Genomic DNA, 27,033 nt, shown 5'->3' on the forward strand with positions numbered 1-27,033 from the left:
CTCTACTGACTTTAGCAGAGTTTTTCTCCCATCAGAGGCAGTGCTTCTAGGTTAGTTTCTAGGCTAGGTTATAGAAAGGTCTAGGAAGTGAAGGAGAAACCTCAAGATGAAAAAGAGAAACAGAACTTCTAAGCATTAGTACAGTTAATACATGGACAAACTATTAAAGGAAATGGAACACCCTCTCTCTTGCTGTCTTAAAATCAAGAGCCAGCTCACAGTATCTGCTTAGGGATGATGGAAGGAGCCTGTGGTGCCATTCCATTTCCCTGCTCGTGCATTTGTCAACTCAGGGCACTATTGCTTGGCACTAGGTCCGGATGCCCTTGGAGGACTCAAAGAGGCAATCCTGGGCAGAAACACTGCTCTACTGCCTTTTGCTCTGTCAGGGACAAATGCCTGCAGTAAAGTTGTGGTTTGTTTTAACCACTAGCTAGCAACTTGAAATTCTTAAATTATATGGGCTGAATATTGCTAGGATTGATATCTTTTTACTATATTATAGGAAGTGTAATGTGTCTGTTGGGGATGAAGGGGTAGTCTGCAAGATTTTTACCTTGGTTAAGCTGCAGAGTGTAAGTGTTGCTTAGTAGTGCATCTAAAGCAGCAACAATTTATGGGGCGAGGCTGTTGCAAGCTTACAGTAAAACAAAGTCTTTGCCTATTATTTAATTATTACAAACATCAATTTCTGAAATGCAATACGAAATCTGTTAGGTATCTCAGACCTCTGACAAGTCTTTTCCAGTGTCTGTGTTTGAATCTCCACTTCCTCTTTGGACATTTCACAGCCACAGGGGCTGATCACCTCTGAAATCTGACATTGGCTATGCAAAAATAGAGCTATTTAAAAGTAACATGTATTTTATTTACAATTACTGGTCTATTTACAGTCTTAAGGCATTTACTGCAGTAAAAAGTCATGTTTTTCCTTGGCCCAAGGGTGAAATCAAGGAACAAATGCTCATAGATTGAGATTTAAAAAAATGTTTTGAATACTGAGAGTAATTTAACAACTGAAGACTGCCGGGAGCAAAGTAGCAAATGCTCAACACTGGACTCACAGGAATTAGAGGGTGTGGGTTTGTGGTTTACATTACAGAAGAAGTTAGACCCCAGATGACCAGAATGATTCTTCTTGGCACTGCAGCTGGCCACTGATGCATCCTGAGCATCCCACAGTGTTGCGGTGTGTTTTTTCCACTAGCCAGCCTGCAGGTGTCTGGGGTTGGACAGCAAGGAGTATAAGGGAATGGAAAGCAAAAGGGAAAAGTGCTTGGGATATGTTTCTGCAGCTGGGCTGCTTGCAAGGAGTCGGCCCCGCAATGGGAGGGCTCTGGCTGAAGCAGGGAGTATTCATTGGTGGTCTTGCCTCGATCACCCAGACACCCTTGATACTTAAATCACGTTCCATTGTTAGGATTTCACCACATTAGGAGATGTTATGATGTCTGCTGATGTCTGCCAGTAAGGTTAGTTGCAGGGCCAAGTCTCTAACAGTGAGAGCTGTTAGACAGAATCTGATCTGTAAAGTAACCCTAAGCAGAAAAATAAACAGAGCCATTTTAGACAATCTCCTAGCCTCTGAGACAGAGATGTGTTTAAAAGAGAAACGCTGCACATGAACTTGATTTCCCTTGAAATTTGCTTTGTATGGGATTCATTAGTTAAAAGAAGGGTAGCCCAGTGTAACAGAGTTCACCTCCTATGAGTCAGACTGAAGTCTAGCTACTATTTTTTGGCTACCTTTATATAGTATGCCTGTGTTTGTCATCACTCCTCTTCATTTTCTAATGTCAGGATGAATCATTCCAGGAATGTTTATATCAGTTCTGTATGAAGCCAGACAAGCTACAGCTTACTGAGCTCGTGAGGTTCACGTTTTCTTGTCAGTTGACAAGTTCTGCCTCTTTCATGTCTTTCATGTGCTTTCCTTGATCTGTGCAAGGGCTTGTCTGAGTCAGGAGCAAGGATGGGCTGAAGGAGCAGGGGGCTGCAGCACAGCTGGTTTTCCCTGACAGGCAGGCAGAGATGTGGAAGAAGAGCAGGGGCTCAGCAGTGTTTGCAGTGCCTGCCAGGATATCTGCAAACTCCATATTAGAATCATATCACCTTTTTCCTGCAAAGTGAAAGCCTCCTTTGAAGGGCTTTCCCTTTATTTGAACAAATTCTGCAGTGATCTTTATAGTTTTTGACACTGGAGAAGATGAGGTTTTCCTTTGCTCTTCTAGCCGTGACACAGATTTTAAAATCTTTGGGCAAAATTCAGGCCACCAGTGCTGCAGCACTGAAGAAAGAAGTTGATGTTTGCTGTGGTGCATCAGTTTGAGAGCAGTATCTCCAGCATTGCCCAGCCTGTAGATAAATGTGCAGCTGTGCAGGAACTTGTAAGGAACCTTATTCACATGGCTGCATGGAGGTACATAGCTTGGATCTCTCCTCTTCTTCCTTCCCTTCCCCTCCTCTCCTCTCCCCTTCTCTCTTCTCCTTTTTCCTGATAATAGATATTCTCCAGTGTTATTCTGGTGTGTTCATGACAGCACTGTAATAAAAAAAAAATCTCTTCACAATTCATATGGACAAAGGTAGAAAAGAGCTAGAAAGTTTCAGAAATTATTATTATTTCTTTTTTCTTGCTAGCTTGCTGTTGACTCTCCTATGCCGCAAGGTCTAAAAAAGTGTTTTAAAATACTCTAGTCTTTTTTAATATCATAAATATTTCAATAAGATGTGTTCTGTTTATTGTTGTGGACAGGATTCTTGACTGAGAATGGATACCAGTGGTGATGAATATTTGGGGTGTTCTAAGCTGGAAACATAGATGCCGACAACATAGTTTTCATTTGCTATATGTCGTGCTCTCATATGCACAGATTTCTCCATTGCTCATCACCTCCAGGAGATTTTTATACCAATATAAAGTGGGTGTAAAGTATTACCACTATGATCTCATAGTAATTAGTTCACTCACTTTATATTCACATAAAAGCAAGGCATAGAGGACAGCAGAGAATTGTGTTCAGTCTGTAAAGCTGATAAAATACATTTCAAGTATGTATTAATCTAGTACTGAGTTAAACATTCATTACTTAAATTATTAAGATTATTAATTAAAATTATCATCTGTATTTTATCTCAGTATAGACATAAATAGTAGAGTTACAACCACTGGTAAGTGTAATTCATTTACTGATTTATAAGCATAAGGTTCTCCAGGGACTGTTGCTAATTCCCTGTGTGACAATTTGCATTTGTATTACAGTTAGCTTGGGGAAAAAAAGGAAGAAAATATATTTAAAGGTGTTTTTTGGTCAAGATAAAAAATAATCTGTATTCCATATGTGACTTTCATACGTACAAAATACTATTTTCACTGCTCTGAATGTGAAAATACGTGGAAAAAAATACAATAAAAATATGTATTATAAACTTTCTCTCTTGTGATTAACAACTCTGTGAAAATCTACCAACTTCCCTGTGCTAAAAGCATAGCTTGTTTTCTCCAGGGGTGTAAATCTGCACAGCACTATTAAATTTAACAGAATTCCTTTGGTCTTCATTATTTTTGGAGGCTGGCCAAATGCTGGTGTAGATAACCTGATTAGCATAGACGTTCCTACCTGTAAAATCTTTCACTTTTTGAAGATACAGATAGCTTGAGGTTAGAATAAAATTAACAAAGCTTCACATAATTATACCTATCTGCTACAGTTAATTTGTGTATTGTGTCATGTTAATCAAATGAGTGCATCAAATGAGGTTGATTACAGTGCAGAAAGTGCGCCGTGCAGTGCTCTCCAAAGTGCAGAAAGAACTACTGAAAAACTTGTGACATTTTGTTTAATAGTGTCCAGTGTTCATTCTTACTACAGACTATTTTCCTGTTTGGAAAACATTGTTTATTTAAGGAAAATAAACTATGAGACAGGTGTTTTTTAATTTTTTTATTTTTTATTTTTTATTTTTTATTTATTATTTCAGGATTGGCTAATCTTAACAATCTTCTCTTGGTGAGCTGGGAAATAAGGAGAAAATAAGGGGCTGCATGCAACTCTTGCCACAGTATCATTAGTAGTCACTTGCTTGTTTTTAGGACTCTTCAGACTAAAAGGAGCTGGGGGAAATCCAAGCACTATTTGCCAAAACACATTTTAAAAACAATTTCACTGTTTTTGTTCACAGCTGCAGAGAGGATGTCATGCATTTTGCTAAGGTCACCTTGATAGCCTTTGTTTGACCAGGGCTCATGTACTTATTCTCTTGATTTCCAATTCAAGAGGGTACTTCAGCTTGTGCTTGACTTTTACTTTATTGAACATAAATAGATGTCAGTTTAAATGCATGTATGAGCTGACAGTAATAAGGATCTTGAAGCAGTGTTTAGCTGTGCAGTGTTTTTAAGATGAAATATTGCAAATCAAACGGAAGAGGTGATCAGAGACTTAGGTATGTGAAATGGGCATAATAATTCTCAAGGTTTTTGACGCTGATCCTTATAGAGAGATTGGTGAAGCGTGGACTAAATGAATAGATGGGGAGGTAAGCTGAAAACAAATCCTGCTCCTGGCACCCCAGGGAATATACCCAGGTACATGGTAGGCGCTGACAGCTGGAAAGCAGGAGAGAAGAACCAGGGGGTACTGGTGGATGCCGAGTTGAACGTGAGCCAGCAATGTGCCCTTGCACCAAACAAGGCCTGGCTGAGTTAGGCAGAACATTGCCAGCAGGACAAGGGAGTTGATCCTTGCCCTCTGCTCAGCACTGCTGAGGCACAGCTGGAGCTCTGCGTCCACTTCTGGGCTCCCCAGTACAAGAGAGACATGGACATACTGGAGCACAAACATGAAGATGATCAAGGGACTGGAGCACCTCTCCTATGAGGAGAGGCTGAAAGAGCTGGGGCTCCCTGACTGGGAGTAAAGAAAGCAGAGACAGACTCAGTGTACAGAGACAGGATGAGACAGTGGGCACAAACTGAAATAAAGGAGGTTCCACCTGGACATAAGAATACTTTTAATGTGAGGGAGGTTGAACACCGGCACATGTGGCCCAGAAGGGCTGTGGAGGCTTCTTCCTTGGAGACAATCAACACACGACTGAACATTGCCCTGGACAATTGTCTCTCATTGACCATGCTTGAGCAGGGGGATTGAAGTAGCCAGTCTCCAGAGGTGCTTTCTAGTCTCAGCTATTCTATGATTCTGTGATTCCATGAAGAAAATTAAATATATAAGACAATGTTTTCCTTGCACTTCATTTCACATTCTCAATGGCCTGTCAATAACACATGAAAGTTAACTTGATCTTATCATTCAACTTCTGAAAAGCTGTCTGAATATTTTTCTTAATCTTCTTTAACAGTCTGGAAAAAGCTACAGTTGGGAGACTTACTGTGTTTATGGAGATGAGAGACATAAAATAAGTGTTCTGTGCATAAAATTGTAGATAAGATCTTAAAAGTTCAAATTACAGGTTTGTAGCAAAGTCTTAAGCTGTATGGGGCCTCTGCAGATCATCAGGCCTAACCTTCTGGTGCAAGGGCCTTAGGTTAGGTTATCCAGGGATCTGTGAAGCTGAATTAGCAAGAGAAATTCTTCCATTTCTATGGGCTACCTATTGCAATGCTTAATTGTTCTCCCAGTGAAGAATATTTTAATTATATACAGAATGAGTTTCTCCTGAAAGAGTTTTGTCCCTTGTCCTGCCATCACGCATGGTGGTGAAGAGAGTATCTCCATCTTTATAGCTTTATTTTAGGTGTTGGAAGGCAGCAGTCGCTCTGAGGATAGCTCTGAGCCTTCATTTTTTGGGCTAGACACACATATTCTTGGACCTCTCTGTGTATGTCAGGTTCTCCAACCTAATCATCATGGTGGCCCTCTGCTGGACCATCTCCAATTTTTCTTTCTCTTGGACATGGGGAATTTCACACTGTGTTGCCTTGGTGATGGGTGTTTCCTCTGGTAAGATTTAGTCGCACAATAAGATTTTTCCAGAACTCTCTGAGGAACTCTCATAACCAGTTATAAGTATCAAAATAGGCTTCCTAGAGGCTAAAGGGAAATAAATCTCTCTTTTTTTATTGGATAATTTTTCAAAGTAGTGCAGAAAAGAGTTAGTCCTAAGGGTAGTGTAAAGGATAATAGGTTTGAACCTATTTCGGCTCGAGTCAAGGGGTATCATGCCATTAACTGTAATGGCAGGAGGGAATGACAGGCAGTTTTATAGAAGATGTGCTGACCTGGGATTTTTCATGGTTGGACTAAGAAAATCACTTAGTCTCCTGTGAAACGCAGGGAACCATAGGACAACCCAGTCTGGAAAATAAACTGCTAAAGGCTGTTACAGAGATCCCCAAGAGAACAGATGTTTTTGCAGCTAGAATACTTCTTTCTAGCAGAGAGGCAGCATATCTACTTTCACGTTGAGAATTGCTCTATATATTTTTGTTCTGGAGGACAGTGTAACCAGCCACAAAGAACATAGGCCTTGTTATATGGAGTTTTCCTGAATCCCTCCCTTAATGCCTTATTTTTGAAGGCTAAGACTGGCTGAAATAAGTACCTGTACCAACATTTTGTAGGAAAACTTGAAACATGACAAGGAATTACACGAGTCTGTGTAGTAATCAGTACTCTTAACATGAATGCTCTTCTCCTTCATAAAAATGGAGTGACTAGCTGGGACATTGTAATCCTTCTAGGTTTGCCAAGATGTAGTGAATACTAAACTTTTATCTGTTTCTTTACGGCTAAATAAGGAGGGATAGGAATAGATCCTCAGCCCTGGGGCCAGTGGTTTCACACTCCACAAGAGATTATCTTGAGAAAGCTCGTGGGAATGGTCCAGACCAGAGCCAAGAAATGTTCTCTCAAGCATGGTGGATGATTGAGGTTTCAGTTCACTCCTGGAGCCTCCTTTATTTAAAATGTAGTTGTGTTCCTAGAATCTCAGCCCTCTCTTCAGTATTCGTATTTGTCTGTAGGAGGAGAAAAATAGAAACAGAAATGTAATCGGTTGGCTGTTGGATTCCTGATGGACTTCAGTCATTAAAAGGTTCTAAGAAAGGCATCAAAATGCAGCAGTAATATTTTTTGTCAAAGGGAAACCAATTTGCGTTGGTTTATAGAAGGAAAGTGAAGAATCTTTGTTCAAGGAGTAGCTGCTTGTCCTGTTTATCTGTGAAACCATTCGGTGTACCTGCAAAAGTTGTCTAGCCAGTGAGGTAGAAGTCTCCTGGGGTCTAATAAGGAGTGAAACTGAGAAGGCTCTTCAGACCTTTGACATGGCTTGACTGGAGGGTTTTAGGTATCATGGTGTGGATAAGACTGTAAATAACAATTCGTTTGTTGATAGTCATAACTAAGTAGCACCAAGGTGAGGGCATAGGTGCAGAGTGAGAGAAAAGTGGCAGATTGCATGGTATGCCATGCAATCTGGTGTTTTGCCTTTGTGAACTCTAAGCTCTTGGGAAGGGCAGCAAAATCTCGGTATTTAGAAGAAAACAACAGTTGTGTGAGAATGATCACATAACTTGGAATTATGACACTCAAGAAGCAGAAGTGTCTTAAAGGAAAGATATTTCTTTAAATGGTTTAGGGATGATGGGGCAGTTCCTGATTTTGAATGATTTTTGAATGAATTTTGAATGAAGGGTCGGTAGGACGGGGAAGTACTTCTGTACTGCTGCATCCTCCGTTGATACCGTTGTTGAGTAATGCTTGGTGAAGTGGTCGTTCCAAATTGCACCCCCAGATGAACCCATCCCAAACTCCCTTTACCAGAAGAAAGGGTTAAAAGCAAGTGGAGACTAGCCATGCTCGGCTTCATGAACAGAACTGATGCTAGACTTGCTTTCTAAAGGGTATAGCTGCTGGTATGGCTTCTCAGGATTGACCTGTTTACACCAGGTTCTGTCTTAACAACTGTATTTTGAATGCATTTTGTTACTTTCTTGTTACTCAGAAGTGGTCCTTAATATATTTAATATTTTTAGTGCCCTACAGATACCAAAGCAACGTTTGGGGTCCACCTTAAAGTAGTAGGAGACTGGACAGGTATGTAGAAAAACAATTCCTTTTCAGAGACAAGTATCTTTACTTGAACTTTCTGGCTTCAGCACAATTTTACCTTGATTGCAACATACTCTTACTAGAGATCATTTATGCTTGTTTTCTCAAAGTTGTTCTTATTACATTCTTGATGCAACCCCTGCTTTATTTGGTTGTGCATTTCTTGAGATAGCATGTTTCTCCAACTACTAACAGATGTTCTGATCACAACTAAATACTTTGCAGTGTTCCTCGGTTTCTGCCTCTTTTTCTTATTTCTTGGTAGCCCGCCGCTGCTGTACAATGCCTCTGTGCACAGTAGAGACTGCAGAAATGCTGAAATGTGCAGCTCTCAGATAAGAGGATTTTAATGCCAGCAGTTTGGATGCCTGCCAGGTTAATTAACGCCCACGGTACAGTGAGATTATAGGTTGCTTTCATGTTCTTCCATGTTCTTCCATTGGTCTATGAATGTCCTCCAGACCATGGGTGTAAACCAGGATTCCCTGCAGAGCAAAATGGTAATTTCCTGCTCCCTGTCACAGTTCTATGCTCAAGTGATAGTTGTCATCATTGCTTGGCAGCTGACTTTCTTCTTGCTTAGCATAGCATTTCCTTGTAAGGAAAATAAATACACAACACCATCTTGTTCGTTTCTTAGGAAGAAATGTTTTCCATGTTAATTTGTGTCAGCTAATGTTTTTGTGGAACAGAGTCAAACAAGCTTGTCACGCTAAAAGGAATTAGAACAATTTCAAGGAGAGTAAGTCCATGAACATCCAAGTTCAATTTGCTGGTCCAAGTCCATACTTGGTTGTGGAAGTCTCTGAAACTTTCATAAGCAAGGGTTGAGAGGGTAATGCCATGTGCAAGTATAATCCATAATTACCCCGATTTTCTGTTCTTCCATAAAATGTAGGATGTTGGTGAGAAAGACGCAGGATATGGGCCTAATTCTGCCCCAGTATGCTGTTATTACACACCATTCCTACCGGGGAGAGGACAGTAGGCTACTGGAACAAGTAGGGTGGAGAAATGCTAAATGGGTTTTCCAAATGAAGTGGCATCTTTGAATGTTTTTTGCCTCTACGATGTGAATTGCTCTTCAACAGTATTTAAATGTCTTTCTTCTAACTCAGTATCTATATTCTCTGTTGTGAAGTAGGTCTGCCTAGGTAGGATTGTATAAGATTCAGGACACTGTTATGTTACAGGGACCATTCGCTGTAGTTTAGCTACACAAGGACATCTCTTCCTGGGTCAAACACACTGTTGGAAAACAGGCTGTTTACCCAGCCATTTACCCTGCGTCTGTACCATGGAGCCCTCTTCTCACTCATTCCCTTAAGCTCTGTGACAGTTAATGGTCTCTAATCCTCTGACTGTTTGAGGAGGATACTGAGGAAGGATTATTATATTTGCCACATTCCTTATAATCTTTCTTAAGCATGCGCTAATGGCCTCTCCTGGAGACATGATATTGGTCTGGGGAAGTTTTTATGCAGCATGCTGTCATTTAAGCTCCTCTCACAACCTATTCTCTCAGCCTTTATCCTATTTATTCAGATTCTCTTTTGTATCACATTTTCACATTCCTGACAGTTTATGCCTGACACCAAAGAGAGTTAGCAATTTATTTCAGAGAACTCAATTACAAGCCTAAATTAAAGGGACGCAAGAACGTGCAGATACGCTGTGAAATGCAGAGAACTGGTTTGCTTGAGGTGTTGCTCCTCACTGGCTTTAGCTTCTGCTGCCTGCACCTGGGAGATGTCGAGGAGGAACAATTTCCTGCCATTAGCTGTAAGGACTTGAGCTGAGGATACAAACTGCTGGCAAACCAATTCTGCGAGTTATGTTTCAGGTCAAGTCTCTGACACTGAATCTCATGTTTTGAAAATTGAATAGAATACCTTGTGGCCTTAGTGACTTTGTTTTATAGGTTGGGAAAGCAACTGCACGTCAAGAAGAAAGATAAGAGGTAATCGAATTGTCAACTACTGATAAGAAGTTGCTGTTAAGGGAAAATCATTTATTGTCCATATCCCAATGCATAAAATTGTAGATATCCAACAGCTTGCAAGAAGTGGCTTCTGAAAGAAAGCAGCCACTTTAGAATGATTTTTTTCACAGGAACAGGTATTTAGTAGATTTTCAGGTAGTATAACTATTTGCTTTTAAAAGCAATAATTTGAATATCCCAAAATGTGGGACAGAAGTAGGGAAGAGAGGAAGAAACCTCAGAAATGACAGCTCTGAGACTTTTGCAAAACTAAGAGTAATCCAGACCCCTAAGTGATGTATTTCTTGCTTCATCGAAATCAAATGGTGCTCTCTGAGCTTAGAAGAGCTGAGAACCTGCCCTTCTCAAGAGCAGATTTCGATAAAGGCACAATATTTCATCCCACTATGTAGGCAGCAGCATTCCTGAGATAAATTTCCAATACAGATCTGAGCTGTTTCATTTCTCATCTGTGTTATGGTGGTATTAGTAACTGTATTGTGCTTAGCTTTCATGTTCATTACAGAAAACAGAGACACACAGGCACTGGTATTCCTGTAACATGCATTTAGATGCCTATGTAGGTACTTTCACCCAAACTACTTCCCTTTGTAGACTTCTGACCTATTGCTGTGTCTTTTTTAGGATGAGACAGGCCAGGCCCCAAGCATGCCTTTTTCTCTTCTTTGATTGTAAAGAGAGCCTAGATATGCCTCTCTACTTTAGAGGTAATTAGTTAATCGAAGGTTAGTTGTGATTTTTTCCCACCTACAGGTTCCTGACATGACTTTTACAACTTTTACCATGTGCAACAGGTATTGTGTGTAGCGGTACAGCTCCTACAAACCCACTGAAGAATGTTTCATAATAACGTAATTATTACTGTTACAGATCCATGATTACTTAAGTCCGCGCCTGTTGTATTAACAAAACATGTTATGGCATTGTGGTGGCTCATGCTATTAACACAGTTATCTGGTACTGCAGAGGTGAAACCTGTGGCTGTGGACGGCTCAAGTGGCCTGTTAGGACTTAGGCACTCAATTTGCAGTGGGTTTCCAGTGGCTGATCTCCAGTAATTGCAAGCCTGAAGCCGTGCAGCTTGGGCTAGCTCTCCCTCTGAGCTATGCCAGCGTGTCTTACTGTGCAGCTGCCTGGCAGTTACTGCTGCTGAGCTGGCAGATGGGAGCCTAAACTCCAAAGGATCATTGATGGCCCTGCAGGGGCTTGTGTGTGGATCAGACCTGTGAGGTCCACAGATGAGATAAACAGCTGATTTTGCTGTTAAACTGCCCTTAAAAACCTTTTTTGTTCTTCTTCTCTCACGTCTCTGCTGTCACCTTTTTCTCCTTTAGCTTTGAAAAATTAGCTGGCTTGATATTTACAGAAGGATTTCTTGAAAGTTGTTTTTTCCCCGCTTACTGTCTTGTTTGTCCTCGGTGTTGTCACCTATCAGGTTTGTGCTTCCTCCATCCTTGCTGCTGCCTCAAGCACCAGTGCTTGTTTAGTTTGAAATTGACATTCCATCTGGCATCTCCGGAGGGAAAAAGAGAAACCACGGACCATGCCTGATGTGTCCAGCCGCTCAGCGGCAGTGGAAAAAACACAGCCGTGTATCAAGACAATGTGTCTCATTCACTAGACAAACTTCAGGGTGCTAGACAGAAAGTAATATTGATGATGTTGAAACAACAGACTTCTGAAGCCATGCAGCATGTTTTTGTGGAAAACAAGTAGACAGCACTCAGAGGTGTTGAGGTGAACTGCATGCTTTAAGGCCATAAAACACTGCTGTTATGCTGCAGGGTGTTGCTGGTACAAATTGATGGGGGATTGTGTTTAAAACACTGCTGCTGCTCTGTGCTCTACAGTATTTTTTATCTTGTAGTGACATCAGCCTGCTCGTCAGTTGTGTATGATCGTAGAGACGTTTGCAAGGCTTGTCCACCACTCTGAGCAGCATGATATTTACTGTGAGGGTACCACACTTTGATACCACCCATTAAATCTGAGACTTTTGTCCCATAGGTTGCTAAATATTGTGGCAACCAGAGGTGCTGAACTAGAACCAGAACAGGTATATTTTAGCATACCTATGCGTTTCTATAGAAAACACTCGGTCTCATCAGAAAATACATCTTTGCTTGGTTCTTCCTGCTGGAGATGAGGATATGTGTGGTCAGGAGGTCCTTGGGGTACTGACTGTCTTATTTTGAATGTGATGTGGTATGATAGGAATTTTTGCCAGATATTGTCATAGCCTCTTTTCTGGAAGGTTCAGATTTGGAGCAGGAAGTTTCAGGAAAAAAACATTTTTCAGTTAAAAACAACAAAACTATTTTAACAGAACATGGCAAATGTATGAAAACATGGCTCTTGTTTAACTCCCTGTGGACTAAAACCTGAGACAGCAGAGTACACAACACAAACTTTTTGCTTTTAAACAGACATAATTTTTAATGCAGTTGTTTGACGTTCTGGAGATGGAGTAAGGATTTTTTGAATGCTCTCCAGAAGAAAATAAACAGGCCTTTTAAGTGGCCGAAGGAGGCATGACCTGAACTGTCTGGCCAAAGAGGGTTTGTCAAATCTTTCAGGCCTATCTGCATGACCCTGTCAAGTTTTTGCCTCTCCTAATATAGAGAAGATGTGAAGCTTCCCAAGGCTCACTGTGCATTGCTGCACTTAGCTGGGATTTAGCAGCAGGTATAGGAGCTAGCAAAGAAACAATATTTTATTTTCAGTAACCCTGGGGATGGTTTTAGAGATATTGAAGTAGTGGATCATTCAGTCGGTATCAACTGTATTCTCAGTGGATCTTGATTCAGACTGGAGGAGTGTGAAGCAGAAGATGACAAGGAGTAATATGACTACAAAGTATGCCCGCAGGATGTGACAAGGCTGTCCCAGGATCACGATAATTACCACCAAGTTTCTCTAAAGCTATCTAGTCACTTACAATGAGCTGTTGCTCAACTCTTTTTCTATTACCTCAAACTCTGTTTGATTTGGGCTTCTTTCATTCCATAGTAACATGGATTTTGTTGTGTTTAGTTATTCCATGAAAATTCCTGGCAGTAAAGGTGTTAACGATGTGGTGCTGGTGGTTGTTCCAACAAAATCCAAATGTGGTTTTGGAAGCCGATGGCAGGGATTGAATAGATGTTATTTTTCTGCTGCTAAACTTCACGACTACTGATTCTTATCTTCTCAGTAAATCTTACTTATGCTTCTGAGGAAGGTATCAGAATTGAGTGCTAAAAAGGTTTAATTGTGTTTCTTTTTATATAATTTGACATGAGTAATAAAAACAATACTGTTACATTACTGCAAGATTAAAATACCTTAATATAATTAGTCAGAGCATGCCATAAGGAATACTAGTTTTGTTCTTCATCACTATTAACATTGTTTCATTTTTTTTTTTTTAAATTTATGACTGCAAACAAGCACATTAAAGGCAGGATTAAGAGAATGGAGAAAAAGGAGGGTAACAGATTTAGTTCACTGGCTTGACGCTGAAAACCCCTTTCTTCTGAGTAAAGAATTAATGCTGAGGGTGAACACATCTGTATTTTTGACTTCAGACCTGGATTGTTTGACATTAGTTGAACTCCAGATGACTTAGTACCAAAAGCAGTATAACTTGAGTCAACTCTGAGTTGAGCAGTTCATGAGTTTTACCTCTGCAGGGGAAAAAATCAAAATTGTTAGGCCAGAAGTTTCCCTTGAAGGAAAACTTCTCCTACTTTATTGAAGCATCCTGTTATGTGTAATCTGCCTTTTTGTATATCTTAGCCTGTAATGTAATGATTACAGAAAATGACTTGTCTGAATGATATAAGTTATTTTTATGTTTTGACATAATATATACAGGATGCCTGGATATTGCTGTAGTTAGGAGCTGATCCAAAAATACAAAGTTTGAATGTTTCCTTGCCATGCTTCAGATATTTTAAGTACCCTTATGCACTACAGGAATGAAGGCTGGGAAGCATGCTAGTGTGTAGCAGCTGCTGGCATCTAAATGAATGTAGTGAAAACAGATAAAAACCTCTCTATCTAAACTCTCTACCTAAAAATAGAGTCACAAAATAGAAAGGCTCCAGGACGTGTGGAGCCCATTTGAGTGGGCTTCCAGGCAAATTTCTGTTTTTGTAATCACCGTTTATATGTTGTCTTTGACTAGTTAAGAAGACAAAGTTGCCGTTCTGGAGTCGCCCGTTGCCTGTTTTTCTGCTAATCTTTGTCCTGATGCCTAGGGAAGTCCCTTTCTTGTAGCAGTTTCTGTGCAGAGGAACATGGCTGCTTCATGCAGTTAATAAGCAAAGTCTAGCTGGACTTTCTGGTTCCTTTGTATGAGCACATTTAACAGGTGTGTGATGGTTTCCAGAGAGATGGGAAGAGTTCACAACAAAATGCCAGCTCTACATCCATGCCTGCACTTCCCTGGGGGCAGTAATCTGCTCACCTGGACACCACTCAAGTTTTGCTGAGGAATCCCTTCCAAAACAACTTGTTTTGTTCCCAGTTCAGTGAAACTTCTCCCTCGGACAGAAGAAAAATGCAGACATAATTCAGGCTTGAAATTGTGAGTTATCACAATTCTTAGTAACAAGTGTTATTTAAAATATCTTAAAGGTAGATTTAAAGGGTTCCTTCCTGGGATCCTTTCTTAACAGATTATGAAAGTGAAGTAGTGAAATAGGAAAAGAGGATTTCAGATTGGGAACATTAAAAGAATAGGAATGAGTGCTGTAGGAACTGTTCATGTTTATAGACTTTGTGATCAGAAGGGATGGTTACTTATATGTGCTCCCAACTTCTGCATGATGTTTTAGAATTTTATAGAGTAATTTCTGTGCAGAAGCTCATATAAGCCAGAAATAAAACTTGGCATTGAATTAGTCAACAGATTTTTTTTCAGCTTCAACCTTTGGATGTCCATAGGCCCTTTCTGTGCACAAAGTTCAGCTCTGTGATGGTTCCCAAAATTGAGTGTTCTGTCTTTTTTTAAAAATTATTTTATTTATTTCCGTCCTTCATTTCAGGGCAAGAACCACCACCACTGGAAAATATGTCTTTGTTGTTGCCCCTTTTGGTGCAAATACAGAAAATGAGCATTGTACCTTTGAGCTGACCATTTAGTCGATCTGTTGTGCAAGGTTCGAGTTTTGAGACCTTGGATTCATTTGGCTCTTTTCTTTCTACACCCTCCCCACTTTTAACAGTCCTTTTAAATACAGAATTAGTCTCACCATTCAGTAGCATTGTCGTTTTTCATGTGGGCTGTGGTATGATTTGAAGTGTAGCACTCCCCTGCCATAAAGACTGCCAGCAGTGGTGGTTATTCAGATGACTTCCTTCAGGCTATTGAGATGACTTCCTATCACGCTGCCTTGTATTCCGTGGCCTCTCTTACCTGTCTGCTTATTTCTGCTGGTGCCTTGGCTAACACTTGGATGAGAAGAGAGAGGGAACATCATTTGTTCTGAATTTGTTCTATGCTTAGTACAGGACAGTTGTGGTGCCCAATAAAAAACTCTGATACTCCGATATGCTTTTGGCCAGCTGTGTGTCCTCACCCAAAACTTCAGACCACGTTGAAACGGCAATTACCAGTTCCAAAATCTTCTGTTCCAAACTGCATTAAAATCAGTGCTGGTCTTATTCAGATGAGGCAAATTCTGCATCAGTTCCCTACAGCCCCTGGCAACCCAGCTTTCCATTCACAGGCCGCACACACTTTCCTGTTGCTCCATCCAGACCTTTGACTTTGTATATTAATTTTCTCTAATGCATCAAGCACTAGCCGGAGAATTTGTGTTTTGTTTTGTTTTGTTTCTTTTTCCTTTCTTTCTATGAGGCAATGCAGCCAGTCTGCGAACCAACACTTTTTGAGGAGCATCTTGCAAGCACAGCTCTTCTCTATTCCAGCCCTCCCCAGGAGGTTTGTCATAAAGATTATTAAAAAACCAGTCACCAACCAACTATATAATTATCAGCTGCAGAAATCAGATTCTTGTGGAAACAAGTGAGTGTGTGACAGCCTCAGAAATGTTACTTACCCCTCTTCCTTTAAGGAAAGAGCAACCACACCTCAGAATATGATCTGAAAGCATCATGTCATGACACTGGGCCAACAGCAGGTTTCCATGCTTGTCACAATAGATATTTTGGCTTCTGCTATAAACAGAGTAGAAAAGTTGACTTTACAAGGTTTATGGCTACACATTTTATATGAGCTTAAACCACACACAAAAACATGTGCTCAGCAGAGCTCTGTACTGGGCTGTGAACCTCAAGTTGTGTGAATCTCTGCGTGCCTCAAGTGGGTACCTCTGTGGGGACACATTCGTAATGGGAATGGAGTAAGACTGCTAGTGCAATCCATTCGTTAACAAAAGGGCATACTTTTGTGAGTGTCAGTCCACTAAATTCATTTGTAACTAAAACCTGATTTTTATCAGGCTTTGAAATCTCAAAGGAAGGCAAGGCAGAAATGTCGTAAATACTCTATAATAAAGTATGAGAAGCTGCAAGGTAAATTTCTAGTGCTTCTGAATCATGAACGAAATTTGAAATGGCACATTACATGCTGAACGTGGCATTTCGTAATGAGACAAACGACTCAATTATCTAATTATTAACTAATGTGCTTCAAGGAGAACCTGTAGGAGGGAATTCACTTAGCCGAAATGTGAATGGGATTGCAATGTTGTGCGTTGGGATGTGCAGCACAGAGTGTGTCGTGACAGTAATAAATGGTTTGTTGGTATGAAGTGCAGCAGCTGATAGGCAGGGTGCAGCTTGTATTTTGTTTCACTGACATTATAACCCACATTTCTGCAGCTCAGCCGAGGTCTTGTTCTTCCTCTTTTTCTTTATTTAAACTACATCTTGCTAAGAATGGAGATAAAGTGTCAGAGCTTGCTTAAAAAAAGATATCATGATGTTTTTTATTTATATAGTTTGTGACATTTGTACCAGATTAGTCCAATGTACACGATAACAGAATAATATTCCATGAGAGGCAAGTTTTGTAGGGAGAGGTAATATCTTTTATTAGATGATGAGAAACAGCCGGAAAAAAAAAAAAAAAAAAAAAAAAAACAGGCAGGCTTTCAGGCATGCCTTCAGCAGGTTTTACAAACGGGCAGCAAATTCAAAGCAATGAGCAGGGAATGAAATAATATTCCCCGTTACTTCTTAAAGCTATTTTTTTTCTTGAGAAATACACACATTAGAATGGCTTGGTAAATTAATAGATGCCCTCCTTCCCCCTGCAGTTTTTTAAAAGTTGATTTACCTTTTCCATGCGAAGTATTATTTGTTTTTCCAAGAATTCATCATGCCAAAAATACTGTCTGAAAGCCAAAAATATCACTTGTAAATGCTGTCCCCATTGCCTGTTAGGATTTGTATGTCTCCAGCTTTCTTTATCTTCTTCTGGCTGGGTTCCAGATGTAGAGTGTACTTGCAGTAAGATGCTATGGTCTCTCCTCTGGAGAGGGAAAGCACTTCCATCATGGCAGATACAATCCTGGGCAACTCTAACTGGAAAAAGAGATGAACACATGAGAAAACTCCACTGGTTGCTGTGACTTGCATGAAGTACTAAATCTTATTTGTATAGACATGCACACATACTTCCTTCTACTTTCAGCATTTGGATTTTTACTACATTTTAATGTTTGTTTGTTTTTCTCTTAAAATCTCAATATGCTATCTTTAATAAGTTTGGATTTAAAATCCTTGACCATCTCTAGAGAGTAAAATTTGGACAGTGCTTTGTGCAAAGCATCGTTGTGTTTCTAGCAATTTGAGGGGAGCCTTTCTGTATGTAGAAGCTGATAAACAATGGATGGCTGCTTGGATCTGTGACTTATCTGAAACCAGAAAAAATTAAGTTGTGCTATATTAATGAGTATGAGAGAAAGCTTCTCTGCTGGGGGAGAGAGTCCAGGACTGTGAATCCAAATAGGCATGGTTTTGTTCTATAGGTGTCGGACAAGGGGAGCTCACTCGGGAGGAGAGTTTCCAGAGGGCTGTTCACAGATTTTTTAGCGTTGAAAAGGAGATTGTGGGAGAGGAGGAGTTTTAGTGATTATTAGCAGGTGGAGTTTTGCTGAAGTGGCTGCTGTGGTGATTTTAGTGGGCCACTGCTGATAGCTAGCACACCTAGAGCCTCTGAGAAGCCTCCTCCTGTACCAGGAGATGCCGATACATCAGTGGCAATTTGTGCTCGTCATTGCAAGAAGCAAGTTGTAGGACCATTCCTTCCCACCAGTTTAACATTCCCTTGTTCACTATGGGCTTTGTAAGTGCTGTTTCCTCAAGGAAAATGCCACAGACACCCACACATGGTTTCAAAGAGGAAGCTGAGATGCTTTACTGTGCTCTGCCAAGTGGCTGGTGCCAGCCTGACAGCACAGGGCTTTGCCTCCAGGATTTCACTTGCACTGTGTTAGCTGACTGTCTCCTGAGCTTAGCTGTGATGGGTTTAAAAAGAGAAAAATATATCACTAAAGGTAGAAGTTTTTATAACTTCTGTTATTTGATGTTTGCATTTTTTTTGTAATGGGTTGAAGAGATTATGCTAATTGTGCCCCATTATTAATGAGCATGGCAAATGAAATTTTCTCAGTGTAGTTTCCAAATAAAGTAGCATTTCATTAATCCAAAAATAGTTTAACAAGAATACTTCTTTAAAAGCCTCCCATACCTCTCAAGACGTGCACCATGTGCCATTTCTGCATGCAGAGGGCTTTATTGCTTCCGTGCCATTTTGTATTGCTGGAGTTGTGATGGTGCATCCATGCATTGCCATGTGCAGGTCGTGGCTGGTAACTAGAGGAATCAAATGCTCAGATATCTAAGGACATCTCATAGCTAGAAGAATTGGCAAAATCACTTTTTCAGGGAAGTACAAGTAAAAAAGTTTCCTTACGGTGATAAGAGAAACTGTGTGATCTAAATCATATTAAACCTCTGGTTCTTTGTTCTGGAAAATATTTATCAATGTAGTATTTATTACACAGTAACATTTTCAAGATTTTCTTTTCCATTCTGTTGACCTGAAATACTAAAATATTTAGTAATAGACTTTTTGCCTTGTAAAAACATGTTTATTTAGTATTTCATGACATTCAGAACATGATATTTGAAAGGTGGAGACAACAAACCAATAGAAAATCCTGCAGCAGATTTTAAGAATCTGCACTATAGCTAGTACTGCAAATATATGTATTTTTAAGAACTTATTAAGAGTAAAATAAAAGTACTCAGACTAGGTTATATGCAGCAGTTTATCTTCAAGGAGTGGGCTGGCTTAAGTGCTCAAGAATGGCTTCTCTAATTCAGATATAAGAAGAAATAACAGAATTGCTCACAGCAGGGTGAAATTAAACTAAACTTTTGGTACATTTCTTGATATCCTGTGTGCATTAGGTTTTATCACCTATTCAAAAGAAAAGAGAAAAACAGTATCTAATGGTTCATTTCATTTGCCAGTCATTCAAATGATTTCCTGCTAAGGTTTTGATATTGCCCTTTGAGAGATGTTATAAGATCGAAGCCTCTGATGTGATTAGATCTTTGGAAGAATTCTGCATTTCTTCCCAGTGGATCGTCCCCAGCTGACTAGCAAAATTTATATAGAAAATAGGATCCAGCTGAGCTCTGATCACTTTATCCTGTGTTATGCTTCAGTGCAAGAAAAGAACTTGTATGTCTTGTCTGAGAGAGACAGGCAGCTGAAAACACAGGAGAAATGATTTTTATATATAAATGGAGTCCCTCAGTACCTCGTTTCATCTTTTCTTGGACGAAGAGCCTTGTTACTGTTATTTGCAGCATTTTGGTTTAACTAAGTGGTCAGCTAGACAGGGATTGAAGGCATTTCCACCCAAGGAAGTACATTGGTGCCGGTGTGTCCAAGCACGTATCTGGATATTCTGCGAATTTCAGCTTGGCTGGCCCTGGGCACAGGCTGGGAGAACAAGGTAGCACCTTTAGGGTAGGTATTCCCACAGCTTAGCTGTGAAGAAGTGGAAGTTGGTGTCTGTATTTCACAGATGCTGGGCTGAGGTCAAAGCAGTTCGATATGCTTAATGACCTTACTAAAAGGGGTTAAGCCTCAGCGATTAGCAACATCATTCTCAGCTGTGTTTCGAGGGAAGTGGGTACAGGACAAGGGCTGGGCAATCGCAGGGTTACCTCACATTACAGTATCACAGATTTCTAGGTTGGAAGAGACCTCAAGATCATCGAGTCCAACCTCTGACCTAACACTAAGTACTCCACTAAACCATATCGCTAAGCTCTACATCTAAACATCTTTTAAAGACCTCCAGGGATGGTGACTCCACCACCTCCCTGGGCAGCCCGTTCCAATGCTGAATAACCCTTTCGGTAAAGAAGTACTTCCTAACATCCAACCTAAACCTCCCCTGTCGCAACTTTCGCCCATTCCCCCTTGTCCTATCACCAGGCACGTGGGAGAACAGACCAACCCCCACCTCTCTACAGCCTCCTTTAAGGTAACTGTAGAGAGCGATAAGGTTGCCCCTGAGCCTCCTCTTCTCCAGGCTGAAGAACCCCAGCTCCCTCAGCCGCTCCTCGTAAGACTTGTTCTCCAGACCCCTCACAAGGCAGGGAGCGAGCAAGCATTAACAAGGAAACTATTTTTGCAAACTCTTTTCTTCTTCATCATTTTCCAAGAGACTTGGGGTAGGGAACGGAAAATCATCATTTTCCCTTCCCTACCCCAACTAAGAGAAACCAATGTTTAGCCAGCACAGCTGGCACAAAGCCTATGGCAGGGGTCTGGGGGTGTCTCGGTTCTGGGAACAGTTGCTTCCTAACCTGCTGTGTCCCTTCCTTATGAAGACAGACATGGCTTAGCAGTTTTATCCAAAGGTGTCAATTAATGGCAACAGCACAAAATATTGATATTCGGGGTAAAAATGCATCTTTTCCACACACACCCCAATACCCAGACTTGTCGATGCAACAGTAAGTGAACTTCAGTGTGATTTTTAAGAAATGAGAGAGCAAAAAGAACTGGAAGGTACTTAGCGGTGATGTCTGTATAGGGGCACCCTCAGCTAGGCCAAAATCTTCTAGGGCTTCCCTCCTGTTCTAGTGTAATGGAATAGAAGTGCTTTGTACAAGACTGGCCTGCTTTGTGTTTTGGGTATGCACCCCCCCAAAAAAACAACAACAACAACAACAAACAAACAAACAAAAAAAACAGTAGCTGAAGATAAAATATAATCTTATCTACCTTAAATCGCCCCTTATGTTGCACAGGGAATGGGTTCATTGGGTCTTGAATCTAAGTCTCGTAGTATCCACTTGTTCCCTCCAAAATCTTGTGTCCTATCTCCTTCTTGGGAGGGAGTAAAGAAGATGGAGCCAGACTCCTCTCATTGAGAGGACAAGAATCAATGGAAATGAACTGAAATACAGGAAATTCTTTTTAAATTTAAGAAAAAAAAATCCACTGTGAGGGTGCTCAAATACAGGAAAAGGTTCCTCGGAGAGGTTGTGGAGTCTCCATCCTTGGAGATACTCAGTTCCCAACTGAACAGGACCGTGAGCAACCTGCTCTCATTCTCCCTGAGCAGCAGGTTGGACTAGGCGATCTCCAGAGGTGCCTCCCATCCTCTATCATTCTGTGGTGCTGCAAAGTTATTATGCACTGATATATCTGCATATTTGAGTGTAATAATGAAGCTGTGTCTGTAGTAGTAAGAGGGTAAAATTATCTCATACTTACAGTCTAAACTGAGACCAAATATATAGAGACAGAATCCGAAGAAGTTCCCAGTGACTGGTGGTGTTTCTGTTACAGTGGTTGCAAAATTTTAGCCTTGGAAGGGATTAATTCCATTATTTTGTGGCTGACATTTAAATAAGTATAATTAAGAGTGCTTGTAGTTTGTTCAAATGAATACATATAAAATATATTACTCTTACAGAACTGGCTAAAAATACCAGTACACATATGCGTGTGGTGCATACTGATGTTTGATAGATTTGGTGATGCACACAATGGATGGAGATGGTGTGACTGTAACCAGCCCAAGAATGATGCTCTGGAGTCATGACAGTTATTTGAATGAAGACATCAGCTCAGTGCTCAGCAGCAGTAAAGAAAAGAAAATCATGAGGAGAAAAGTAGAGATTAAAGCAGAGCAGATCACTGTGCAGCTGTGTACCTCTGTGGTGCTCCCAAGCCTTGAATCCCGTGTGCCCTCTTGTTGCAAACAGGATACGTTAGAACTGGACAAGCTTCAGGAATATGTTCAAAACATGAAAAGGCTTCTAAATGGGGATCAACTCAGTATACGAGGACTTTTTAGTCTGGAAAAGAATTTGGGAAAATGTAACAGTGGAGTACCAAATCATGCTGGAAGTGGGTAGGGACTGACCACAGTTTCTGCCAGTAGCAGAACTTTTGGCCATCAAATGCAGACACTAGTTCAGAGCAAACATAAGATGAAGGCTCTTTATTCGGGAGGTGAGAAACACCTTGGGATTCCTTGACAGAGGATGGGGGAGAGACAAGGAGAATCACCTTTTTTAAATTTTACATGGAGAACTGAACAAGTACTTCAGGGAGAAGTCAAAGAAGACAAAGAGAAGAGAAGACGAACCATGTAAAGCTCAGGGGATGACCTGTGGTAGAAACGGTTGGAGGCTGGGAAAGTGAAAGCAGAATGGACTTAACCCCATGCTGATTCTTCCATAGGCGAAGCATGTGAAGCAAGGTATCAGGGTAGGGGGCCCTTGATCTGAACCAATACAGCTGTTCTGATGAACCGTGCCTTTCCTCAGCTTTTTACCTGCTGCAGTGGTATTGCCGTGATTGCACAGCTGGATGGTAGCTCCATTTCAGTGTTAAAATCCTGCGTAGCTTTTTAAAGCTTGGGCTTTTGCTAGTTTCTGTATCAGATTGCGAAGTACAAAGAGAGAACCAGTTGAGTCCCCCCCTGCCTGTACATAATTTTGCGAGTCTTTTTTGTGAAGGTAAGGGTATTTTAGATCAAGTGTCATGACTACCTTTAAGCCAAAAAGGGGTAGACCTGGTGCCTTACCAGTTCTTGTGGCACGTTGTGAAAGAGGAAAGTGCATCCCTAGTGAAAAGAAAGGTAGTTGAGCTTCCCTATATTGACTCCTGTGGAGTCCAAAGAGCAAAGTACAGCACTTTGTGGCTAAAGGAAGCAACTGGAGAACTAAGTGCTTACAAAATTCAGTGTAAATAACATTTCTTTCGTAGCATGTATTCATAAAGATATTTTAAGGTTACCTTTATTATTGTTAATAAGCCGTGTTTTATGATGAAAGAAATAGTCCTCAAATATAATACATCCATGAAAAAAGAAGTCTCTTGATCGAGATACTGGTTTTTAACTTTGGAGGTCTAGCTAATCCCCAGCTGTGACAGGGAGCTTCTGTGTAACCTGCAGAAGGATTTCTGACAGCACTGAGCAGTGAGACTGCTTAAGATTGGTGTCGTGTCCACTTCTCTTCACGGGCTGGCAGTTCAGGTTAGGCATACGCGGCATAGGCTAAATATGCTCCTGAGCATCTCCTCTGCTGTTGAAACAAAGCAAGTGATGCTTTTTTCTTCCCATCATTCACCTTTCAGCCTTTTGAGGTTCCTTGAACAAGAGCTGCCTTTTACTCTGTTGGCTGATACATGGGGATGCACGCACAGTAATTGTGCGGTATGTGCGATTGTAATGGAAATGAGGAAGGTCTCGTGAGAAATAAATCTGTCCAAGCTAATTTTGGCATATTAGGTGAGGCATTTTGAAGACATAAGAAAGCACCTGCAGGGAAAGGATGAGCAGATAAGCTGGAATCAGAGAGGGAGAATGATTTCCAGCTGGTAAGCACACAGCTGGAGAAAGGAGGAGCTGACTGCTTTTTTAGGAAGTAAATGCAGTTTAGGAAGGAAAGCTGAGTGTGCAGAGACTTTATTTTTCAAATAAAGGAGGACTATTCTGCAGGGCCAGAGTGACTAGAAGGTTCGCTGCTGCCCTGTGTGATGATTAGTTGATTTCCTTATTTTATTCCCTCAATTTAAATAAACTAAAATCTTGCTAAAGGTAATGTTGAATAGAGGGAGGATGTCTGTTTATTCACCTAGCTTAAAAAATAAAGAGACCACTCTCCTTTCTGTGAAAGCTCTATTTGCCTTAAATAAATATAATCTGCAAGCTTTTTTTATATAATATTCAGCTTTCTGGGTTTTCACTAGCATTTAATTTTTTGAGTAGCTCTGTAAATGGTGGGCTCTAATTAGTCTTCCAGATGACTAATCAGGAGGGAAGGAAACGGTAGTGCAGAAACAGGAGAATTAAACTGCAGGCTTAATGGAATGAGAATCACAGAAGTTTGTTGGTCAAAAAGACAGGCTTTTTGTATCAGCAAAATATGTATGTTTTAGGGAAATTCTAAGGTTTATCATGAAACCTTTTGGAACCTTTAACATTACCTCATCATTTTAATCTGATGGAAGATATCTATAGCACAGGCTTTTGACAAGAGGAGAGAAGTGACACTTCCTTTACTTGAGAAACTTTGGCTATTAGTAAGTCACAGGTCAAAGTAAAATATTGGACATTTCAGTTTTATGCCATCTTGTTGCTCAACATGTTTTTTATAGCCCTTCACTGGCAAAGGCATCTTCCTAAATAATTTTTCTTTTTTTTTTTTTCAACGCACTGAGGAAGTACTTATGACAGCGTTTCCAAATTTACAGAGCTTGGGAACAAAGCAGATTAGTGGGTCTCAAATCCTTTATAATGCTGCTAACAGTTTTCAAAAAGCTGGCTTATTTTTTTTTTTATTATTGCAAGGTGCTGAGGAGCTATCGATAACACAGCAGGTCCTCCAGACCAGTCTGCATTTTGCATAAAACCAGGCAGATGTTTTTAGGCAGAAATTATGGGGCTTGCAAATGCACATCTAGTGAAGGATGAAACTGAGGTTTGTGTCTCCAATGAAAGCAGAAGTGCTAAGGTTAATTACTGAAACATGATTGCAAAATATTCAAAGGTATGTGTATAGCAATATGGATAGACCTTTTAGTAGACAAATAGGCTTCTGGATCACAATGTTCTGTTCTCTATAATTGATGAGGCTATTTTGTTCTTCCATTCCCATATTGCTTTCTAATCACATTTCTGTTTATTCTTATTAACTTTGATTTTAAAGAATAATCCATAAAACCAATATTAAAAATCCTTATCCCATAAAAAGCAATTACTGTCAGTTTTTCAGTGTTCCTAATTGAGTTAATTGTATGGAATTCAACATGTTTTTTATTAGAGTTTCAGAGTGGTCTAAAGCTGCTGGGTAAAAGGTTTTCGGGATAAACAGACAGTAATATCTCAGACTTCATTTGTGTACTGCTATGGCCCCATACTTAAAGACCCATCAAACTCCAAAAGAGCAGGAATTTGATTTTTCAAGACCCTTGGCACTCAATAGAGTGACTTTGCTATTTTTTTTTTCTGTGAAGTATTTTTTAATAAGAAAAGGAGCAAGGAAACAAGATGTGCAAGACCTGACTTTTAAAGTCAAACCCGATAAAATTGCAGTGAGTATTACTTGGCAAGTTATTTTGGCATCATCTTGTAAGTGTGAAAGGAGTTAGAGCTTCAGAGGCATGACATCTTGGAAAAACAAGGCCACTGCTCCCTGTGAGATAGTATCTACGTCTACAGAATGTAATGTCTGATATCTATGTCTACAATAGTAATGCATTTTAATTCACAGGGACCTTCCATACAAATTATTTTTCTTTGCTTTGAGAGTCTCAAATGCTAAAATATCATAACATTTCCCTTCATCTCTCTTTCCACCTCTCTAACAGGGTATGCTAGAAAAAAAGGAAACTTGATTTCATAACCAGTTTGAGTGGATTTCAGACCATGCACCCATTATTGCTCACATTTGTCTGACGTTATTGTTCGCTCTCCATACTAAACATAACACCCATTCTTACTTAACAATAGCATACATCTAAATATTTAAAAGAGAAAATTTCACTTGAAATGCATTCTTCTGTCCTTGAAAATTGGTAAACTGTTACGTCAAAACATATTTTATAAAGATATTTCCGGTCTGGACACCTACCTGGGCAGCCTGCTCTAGGGAACCTGCTTTGCCAGGGGTTTGGACCCGATGATCTCGAGGTCCCTTCCAACCCCTACAATTCTGTAGTTGTGTAATATTAGTGTGCATTTATACTGAGATTCAGGAGTTGACTTGTGAATATTTTGAGCTCAGATGGGAAAGGAGAACAAAGAGTGAAAAAGTGAAGAAGAATTATATGAGAGAAGAAGAAGAAATGTGTATCAGAAGACAGATTAAATTTCTTAAGCTCTTCATGACAAACTTTCTCTCCTCCTTTATAGTCTACAACCTTCATAGGGCATAGGATTGTGTCACTGCATCCAGTCCTAGTCATCACAGTTAACTATGCTACACATTTAGCTAAACATATATGATCCCAGTGAGGTGGCGTAAACTTAACTGAGGACTTCTTGCTAAGCAAAGATCTAGAAGAAACTGTAGACCTAAAATGAAAGCTAGAAAGAAGTGGAGACACTCAGCATATTGACAAGATAAGTCTGAGCATAAGACGGGACTATGAAACCATTCTTGATGTTCAACATTCTTGATGAGAATATTGACCCGTGGGTAGACATATGGAGGACTTGGTGAGAATGACATGTACAGTGTCACACTGAGCAGAGTGGCAAAAAAATCAATGGCATAATTGATCCCACTGTAAAAAATCACTAGAACAATAGCTATTACAGACAAACTAATGCAAAATACATCCATCGAATGAGAGGGAAGGTGATTGCAGATTTTCAGAAGTTTTTACAAACACAGTGAGGTAAATCTTAATGTTTTCTTAACAAACGAGACCAGCACCTAGCCAAAAAAAACACA

At 40.2% G+C, this 27,033-nt stretch overlaps 1 protein-coding gene across 7 annotated transcripts in view; it reads left to right on the top strand.

Annotated features, from left to right (window-relative positions):
- The window catches only part of NOX4 (NADPH oxidase 4), a 117,814-nt gene that overhangs the window by 43,875 nt on the left and 46,906 nt on the right, over positions 1-27,033 (top strand). For all 7 annotated transcript variants that reach the window (XM_048076500.2, XM_048076498.2, XM_048076501.2 and 4 more), the window contains one exon: positions 7,997-8,057. In XM_048076500.2, coding sequence (XP_047932457.2) covers positions 7,997-8,057 — 61 coding nt within the window. The remainder of the gene's footprint in view (positions 1-7,996; positions 8,058-27,033) is intronic.

Source organism: Anser cygnoides, chromosome 1 (genome assembly GCF_040182565.1).
Source record: "Anser cygnoides isolate HZ-2024a breed goose chromosome 1, Taihu_goose_T2T_genome, whole genome shotgun sequence".
In the NCBI taxonomy this organism is placed as follows: Eukaryota; Metazoa; Chordata; class Aves; order Anseriformes; family Anatidae; genus Anser; species Anser cygnoides.